The sequence below is a fragment of the Mustela lutreola genome, chromosome 7 (assembly GCF_030435805.1).
Source record: "Mustela lutreola isolate mMusLut2 chromosome 7, mMusLut2.pri, whole genome shotgun sequence".
Lineage (NCBI taxonomy): Eukaryota > Metazoa > Chordata > Mammalia > Carnivora > Mustelidae > Mustela > Mustela lutreola.
In genome coordinates, this window is record NC_081296.1 from 153,381,285 (window position 1) to 153,390,316 (window position 9,032).

At 40.4% G+C, this 9,032-nt stretch overlaps 1 gene segment (V, D, J or C); it reads right to left on the minus strand.

Annotated features, from left to right (window-relative positions):
* Positions 1-5,154: 5,154 nt before the first annotated feature.
* Positions 5,155-8,228, minus strand: LOC131835185 (immunoglobulin heavy variable 3-74-like; the record flags this gene model as incomplete). The annotated part of the segment is given in 3 exon segments: positions 5,155-5,191; positions 7,800-8,115; positions 8,219-8,228. Coding segments are annotated over 3 exon segments (363 nt in total), but the record flags the coding sequence as incomplete, so codon positions are not given.
* Between the last annotated feature and the right edge of the window lie 804 nt (positions 8,229-9,032).

Here is a 9,032-nt window from a genome sequence, read left to right on the forward strand (position 1 = left end):
TAAAAAAGCCTAAGAATAGTATTGAACAAAAATATAGAGACAATCTACAGAAAGAAAGACTTCAAAGGTAACACGATGTCAATAAAAACGTATCTATCATAATCACCCTCAATGAGAATGGCATAAATGCACACATAAAATGGCACAGGGTTGCAGACTGGATAAAACGACAGGACCCATCCATATGTTGTCTACAAGAGACCCATTTTGAACCTAAAGATATACCCAGACTGAAAGTGAAGGCATGGAGAAGCATCTTTCATACAAATGGGGCTCAAAAGAAGACTGGGGTAGCGATTCTCATATCAGATAAATTAAACTTCAAACTAAAGACTATAGTCAGAGATACAGAAGGACACTACATAATCTTTAAAGGGACTAACCACCAAGATGATCTAACAATTGTAAATATCTATGCTCCCAATATGGGAGCAGCCAATTACTTAAGAAAACTGTTAATCAAGATAAAGAGTCATATTGATATGAATACACTAATCGTAGGATATCTTAACATGCCTCTCTCAGAAATAGACAGATCATCGAAGCAGAAAATCAATAAAAAAAAAAAAAAGAGCATTGAATGACACATTGGACCAGATGGGCCTCATAGATATAGACAGAACATTCCACCCTAAAACAACAGAATACTCATTCTTCTCAACTGCACACGGAACCTTCTCCATAATAGACCACATACTAGGTCACAAATCAGGAATCAACTGATACCAAAAGACTGAGATTATTCCCTGCAAATTCTCAGATCACAATGCTTTGAAACTGGAGCTCAATCACAAGGAAAAGTTCCGAAGGAACTCAAACACCTGGAAGCTAAAGACTCCCTGGCTTAAGAATATTTGGATCAACCAGGAGATCAAAGAAGAACTGAAACAATTCATGAAAACCAATGAGAATGAAGACACTTCTGTCCAAAACCTATGGGATACAGCAAAGGCTGTCCTAAGGGGCAAATATATAGCCATCCAAGCTTCCCTCAAAAACATTGAAAAATCCAGAATACACCAGCTCTCTCTACACCTTAAAGAACTGGAGAATCAACAACAAATCAAACCAACTCCACACATAAGAAGGGAAATCATCAACATTAGAGCTGAGATCAATGAGGTAGAAACCAGAGATACAGTAGAACGAATCAATGAAACTAGAAGCTGGTTTTTTGAAAGAATCAATAAGATTGATAAACCATTGGCCACACTAATCCAAAAGAAAAGAGAGAAAGCCCAAATTCATAAAATTATGAATAAAAAGGCAGAGATCACAACGAACATCAAGGAGGTAGGAACAATCATCAGAAGTAATTATCAACAATTATATGCCAATAAGCTTAGCAACCTAGATGAAATGGATGCATTCCTGGAAAACTATAAACTACCAAAATTGAACCAGGAAGGAATCGACAACCTGAATAGACCGATATCTAATAATGACATTGAAGCAGTGATCAAAAACCTCCCAGAAAACAAGAGCCCAGAACCTGATGGATTCCCTGGGGAATTCTACCAAACCTTAAAAGAAGAAATAACATCAATCCTCCTGAAGCTGTTTCAAAAAATTGAAGCAGAAGAAAAACTTCCAGACTCTTTCTATGAAGCCAGCATTACCCTGATCCCCAGACCAGGCAATGACCCGACCAAAAAGGAGAATTTTAGACCAATATCACTGATGAATATGGATGCTAACATTCTCAACAAGATCCTAGTCAACAGGATCCAACAGCACATTAAAAGATTATCCACCATTACCAGGTGGGATTCACCCCTGGGCTACAAGGATGGTTCAACAATCGCAAATCAATCAATGTTATACAACAAATTAATATGAGAAGAGAGAAGAACCACATGGTCCTCTCAATTGATGAAGAAAAAGCATTTGACAAAATCCAGCATCCGTTCCTGATTAAAATGCTTCAAAGTATAGGGATAGAGGGAACATTACTGAACCTCATCAAATCTATCTATGAAAGACCCACAGCAAATATCATCCTCAATAGGAAAAAGCTTGCAGGCTTCCCGTTGAGATCAGGAGCACAACAAGGATGCCCACTCTCACCACTCTTGTTCAACATAGTATTAGAAGTCCTAGCAACAGCAATCAGACAACCAAGAGAAATAAAATGTATCCAAATTGGCAATGAAGAAGTCAAACTCTCTCTCTTCACAGATGACATGATTCTTTATATGGAAAACCCAAAAGACCCAAACTACTAGAACTCATACAGCAATTCAGCAATGTGGCAGGATACAAAGTCAATGTGCAGAAATCGGTGGCTTTCTTATACACTAACAATGAAAATACAGAAAGGGAAATTAGAGAATCGATTCCATTTACTATCGCACCAAGAACCATAAGGTACCTGGGAATAAATCTAACCAATGAGATAAAGATCTGTACTTGAGGAACTACAGAACACTCATGAAAGAAATTGAAGAAGACACAGAAAGATGGAAGACCATTCCATGCTCATGGATCAGAAGAATAAACATTGTTAAAATGTCTATACTGACGAGAGCAATTTATACTTTTAATGCCATTCCGATCAAAATTCCACCTGTATTCTTCAAAGAGCTGAAGCAAATAATCCTAAAATTTGTATGGAATCAGAACAGACCCCAAATCGCTATGGAAATGTTGAAAAACAAAAATAAAGCTGGGGGCATCCCGTTACCTGATTTCAAGCTTTATTACAAAGCTGTGATCAGCAAGACAGCATGGTACTGGCATAAAAACAGACACATAGACCAGTGGAACAGAGTAGAGAGCCCAGATATGGACCCTCAACTCTATGGTCAATTAATCTTCGACAAAACTGGAAAAAATATACAGTCGAAAAAAGACAATCTCTTCAATTAATGGTACTGGGAAAACTGGGCAGCTATATGTAGAAGAAGGAAACTCAACCATTCTCTTTCACTGTACACAAAGATCAACTCAAAATGGATAAAAGACCTCAACGTGAGACAGGAATCCATCAGAATCCTAGAGGAGAACATAGGCAGTAATCTCTTCGGTATCAGCCACAGCAACTTCTTTCAAGATATGTCTCCAAAAGCAAAGGAAACAAAAGCGAAAGTAAACTTTTGGGACTTCATCAAAATCAAAAGCTTCTGCACAGCCAAGGAAACAGTCAAGAAAACAAAGAGGCAACCCACGGAATGGGAGAAGATATTTGCAAATGACAATACAGACAAAAGGTTGATATCCAGGATCTATAATGAACTCCTCAAACTCAACACACAAGAAACAGGCAAACATATCAAAAAATGGGAAGAAGATATGACAGACACTTCTCCCATCAAGACATACAAATGGCTATCAGACACATGAGAAAATGTTCATCATCACTAGCCATCAGGGAGATTCAAATTAAAACCACACTGAGATACCACCTTACACTAGTTAGAATGGGCAAAATTAGCGAATTAGGAAACAACATGTGTTGGAGAGGATGTGGGAAAGGGGAACTCTCTTACACTGTTGGTGGGAATGCAAGTCAGTGCAGCCTCTTTGGAAAACAGTGGAGATTCCTTAAGAAATGAAAAATAGAACTTCCCTATGACCCTGCTATTGCACTCCTGGGTATTTACCCCAAAGATACAGATGTCGTGAAAAGAAGGGCCACCTGTACCCCAATGTTTATAGCAGCAATGGCCACGGTCACCAAACTGTGGAATGAACCAAGAAGCCCTTCAAAAGACGAATGGATAAGGAAGATGTGGTCCATATACACTATGGAGTATGATGCCTCCATCAGAAAGGATGAATACCCAACTTTTGTAGCAACATGGATGGGACTGGAAGAGATTATGCTGAGTGAAAGAAGTCAAGCAGAGAGAGTCAATTATCATATGGTTTCACTTATTTGTGGAGCATAACAAATATCATGGAGGACAAGGGGTGTTAGAGAGAAGAAGGGAATTGAGGTAAATTGGAAGGGGAGGTGAATCATTAGAGACTATGGAGTCTGAAAAACAATCTGAGGGATTTGAAGTGGCAGGGGTGTGGGATGACGGGGTACCAGGTGGTGAGTATTATAGAGGGCACGGATTGCATGGAGCACTGGGTGTGGTGAAAAAATAATGAATATTTTTTTCTGACAATAAATAAATTGAAAAAATTTAAAAAAAAAGCCCCCTTAATATTTCCTTCAGTATCGCCTTGGTGGTTGCATAGTCTTTTAAGCCTTGCCGGTCCTGGAATCTCTTTATCTTTCCATCCATTTTGAATGCCAGTCTTGCTGGATAATGTATTCTTGGCTGCATGTTCTTCTCATTCAGTGCCCTGAATATATCTTGCCAGCCCTTTCTGGCTTGCCAGGTCTCTGTGGACAGGTCTGACGTTATTATGATGGGCTTTCCTTTGTAAGTAAGGATCTTCTTTGTCCTAGCTGCTTTCAAGAGGTTCTGCCTAAAATTATAATTCTTCATTCTTATTATTAGGTGTCTCGAGGACTTTTGAGAATCTGTAATCTTGGGGGGAACCTTTCAGCCTCTAGTACATAAACGCTGGTTCCATTCATGAGATTTGGAAAATTTTCATGAAGAACTTATTCCACTATATCTTTTAGACTTTTTTTTTTTCTCCTCCCCTTCAGGGATTCCAATAATTCTGGCGTTGGAACGTTTCATGGCATCATTTATTTCCCTGATTATTTTGTCTTGGCTTCTAAGCTGTTTGTTCCAGGCTTCCTCCTGATCCTTTTTCTCTATCTGTTTGTCCTCCAGATAACTAATTCTATTTTCTGCCTCAGTTACTCTAGCTTTGAGAGAATTTAGATTAAATTGGAACTCATTGAGAGCATTGTGAAGCTCATCCCTGGTAGCTTTCAGCTCTTCCCTAACATTGAAAACATGATCTCTGGTCGTTTTCAGTTAGGCCCTAATCAATTCCATTTGGTCATCCATGGCTTTCTCCAACCTGGCTATTGCTTGGAAAATTGTTAGCCTGAATTCTCTTTCCAACATATTGTCTATGTTGATAGCCGTTAGCTCTGTTGTAGAAGGTCCATCCTCTGTATTTTTCTTCTGTTGGGCATTCCTCCTCCTAGTCATTTTGGTGAGAGATGGCTGAATGGGTGTAGCTGGTTGTATAGACTGTGGTGCAGTCAAGATGCACCCTGGAACGCTTCTGAGCAATCAGGGTTCCCCACCCAAATGAGAGGAAAAAGAAAATGAAAAGAAAAAAAGAGAAAGGGAGAGAGACAGGAAAGAAAGGTGAGATAAGAGACGGTTTAGCCCAAATGGGCCCCAAGGTAAGATTTATGAGGTATACAAACAGACACAAACAAATGAAAAGACTGATAAAAGTATATGACAAGGGATATATGTATATACATATATACATACATATATATGTATATATATATGTATGTATATATGTATATATATATGTATATATATATGTATGTATATACATATGTATATATGTATATATATGTATATATATATATATATATATTTGCATATATATATGCAAATAAAGGAAGAACCTCGTCAAAAAGAACCCTGAGTGTAAGATTTATATACTATCAGGACAAACACAAAAACACAGAAATACTGGTGGAAGAAAAAGATGGGAGAGTGGTTGTAAATTCTCAGTGTGGGGGAGGAAGGTTGTTTTGATTCTTCCTGGATGTATCTTGATATCTTTGTTAAAGGACTCAGCTTTCCTAAGATAAAGGGGATTAAAAATTGGTTTACCTATAGGCGTAGTATTGATTGGGGAAATGGGATTACCTTGAAGTTTAACTCTATATGAATATTAGAAAATAAAAATTAAAAAAAGGAATAAACTGAACTAAACTAAAATTAAAAAAAAGAAATTTAAAAAAGAGAAATGCAAAAGGAAAACACAGGTGTAGGTATCAAAAAGTTCAGGTTAGAAGGCTATTATGGAATTTGATGTACTGGACATCTCACTGTGATGGTAAATAGGTTAAAAAATTATCTATATAATAATAAAAATTAACTATATAAAAAATGAGCCAGAATAGTGGGATTGAATTAATAATAAAAATTGTCCTATGAAGTAGTGGTGGTTGTTCTCTTGTTGTCCTTTTTTTTTTTTTTCTTTTTTCCTTTCCGGATTGGTATTCTGGGGGAGGGGACTGCCACGTGGGTTTTCAGTCCCAGAAGTTCTCTCAGCTAAGTCCTTCCACCCCCCTCAAGGGGGTGGGCTCTGAGGAAACTGGTTTTTTCAGCCTTTTGTTCTCTGGAGGTTTTTATATATGTTCACTTTTGTTTTTCTCTCTCACCTTGACTGCTTTTGATGTTTTTGTATGTTTAGAGGAAAGCAAACTACACCCTGACCTCCCTCTCAGAGAGAATCCTCAGTCTGGCTGCAGATCCCATATAAATCCCCCCTTGGCTGCTGGCAGAGCAGGTTCCCAGTCGCGGTCCCTGGGGACTCAGGATTTTTTGCTTGTTCCCAAAACCATGGCAGTGGTGGCTGTCTGGGCAGCTCCAGAATGCCACAGAAGTTCCAAGCAGCGATCACACACTGAGATTTTCCTGCTGGCCCTGGCTGGGAGTGCCTGGTTTTTCTGGTCTGAGAGCACCAGGCTGGTGTTTGTGTGCACCTCACTCAGGGGAGGGCACGGGACATGACTGGGACTCTAATGGCATGGAAGGGCACTGGAGTAGGGGCTGCAAAAAGGCTGTGCTTCTGTTGGCTGGCGAGGCTCCCAGCCCCTCATGGGAGCTGGGCGTCAAGCACTCTCAGGCGTGCTGGTGCTTCAGGGACTGAGTCCTGGTTTCTCTGCCCCACTTTCTCTGGCTCTGCACCAGGGGTGGCTGTCCTGGGTCTGGGGACTTAAGCCCGGACCCTAACACCCCGAGATTCCCGCAATTTCCTTCCGTGATCCTTTGCTCTTTTTGAGTGCTTTCTACCAGACTACGGAGTTAATGCTGGTCCCCAGGCGCAGGGCACTCCTGTATTGGGATACTACTTTCCAATGGGTTGCCTCTGGTGGCTCCCTCCCCCTTTTGTTTATCTTCAGATATCAGTCTGACTTTCCCACTCCGCTTTACCTGCCCACTGGAGTCTTCTGCTCCAGTAGAGATCCAGACGTGTATAATTCTGATGTCAGGCTGATTTCGAGGGTGATTGGAGTTCTTTGGAAGGTAATCAGCTCACTTAGGGTGCAGGTTGAATGGGTGCCTCCTCCTACTTCCCTGCCATCTTGTCTCCCCATCTGTGTTTTATCAGACTGATGCTGTGAGCATGGTTCAAGACAGTGACCCTATTATGGGTCGGCCGTTCTTCTATTGCTTTGTATTTTCGATGTCTCTGTATCCTCATGTCCAGCATGGATGTTCCTGCTAGCAAGTTTGCACTGTGAGCTGGGTGGACATGGGATGCATACTGAGTGCTGCTGGGATTCTTGTAAAGGTTCAGTTGATGAGCACCAGAATATTTGTAATCCTTTGGTACTTAGGGATGGGAATAAACAATGTAACTGACTCTGTATTTTGTGTACTTATATCTATTTGTGTGTGTGTGTGTGTGTGTGTGTGTGTGTGTAGTTGTTTTCCCATTAGAACAAATTTTCTAAGTCAGAGAGTGAAGAAGTAAGCACAGAATCATGTGTCCAGAGAGGCTTCCTGCGGGGAAACTGCTCTATGGAGAGGAGGCCCCAGACCCTGACAGGAAACCTGCTCATAACCACCATCTGCAGCTGCTCTTGGCTAAATTCTAAAGATAGAATTCGTGAGTGTTGTGCACCCCCTGGTGGTCCAGATCCTGTCCTACAGTGAGGTTTGTCTCTGGGCTCAAACTGAGGTCCCCTCCCTGTGTCTCTCACCCAGTAATACACAGCTGTGTCCTCAGCTCTCAGGCTGTTCATCTGCAGATACAGCATGTTCTTGCCATTGTTTCTGGGGATGGTGAATCGGCCCTTCACAAAGTCTGTGTAGCTTGTGCTACTTCCATCATTGCTAATATCTGGGACCCTCTGCAGCCCATTCCTTGGAGTCTGGCGGACCCAGTTCATAAAGTATCTACTGAAGGTGAATCCAGAGGCTGCACAGAGAGACTCAGGGATCCCCCCAGGCTTCACCAGGTCTCCTCCAGACTCCACCAGCTGCACCTCACACTGGACACCTGCAAACAGAAGACATCCTAGTCTGGAAACTGTCACATACCCACTGTTTCCCTCACACACATACACTTGCATACTTAATGTCCATTAATCTCCATAAATTACCTTTTAAAAGAGCAAAAAAGGATTTGTTAACTGTTTCCTTTGCTATGCAAAAGCTTTTGATCTTGATGAAGTCTCAATAGTTCATTTTTCCCCTTGCTTCCTTGCCTTTGGTGATGTTCCTAGGAAGATGTTTTATGGCTGAGGCTGAAGTGGTTGCCGCCTGTGTTCTTAAGGATTTTGAAGGATTCCTTTGTCACATTGAGGTCCTTCATCCATTTTGAGTCTATTTTCGGGTGTGGTGTAAGGAAATGGTCCAATTTCATTTTTCTTCACGTGGCTGTCCAATTTTCCCAACACCATTTTTTGAAGAGACTGTCTTTTTTCCATTGGACATTCCTTCCTGCTTTTTCCAAGATTAGTTAACCATAGAGTTGAGGATATATTTCTGGGCTTTCTATTCTGTTCCATTGATCGATTGTTTGTTTTTGTGCCAGTGAAACACTGCCTTGATGATGACAGCTTTGTAATAGAGCTTGAAGTCTGGAATTGTGATGCCACCAACTTGCTTCTTTTTCAATACTGCTTTGGCTATTCGAGGTCTTTTCTGGTTCCATAGACATTTTAGAATTATTTGTTCCATTTCTTTAAAAAAAAAAAAAAAAAAGGATTGGATTTTGATAGGGATTGCATTAAATGTGTAGTTTGCTTTAGGTAATATAGACATTTTCACAACATTTGTTCTTCCAATCCATGCACATGGAACATTTTTCTATTTCTTTGTGTCTTCCTCAAAGACAATTGACACAATGGTAGAAAATATTTGCAAACAACATATCAGATAAAGGACTAATATCCAAAATCTATAAAGGGCTCA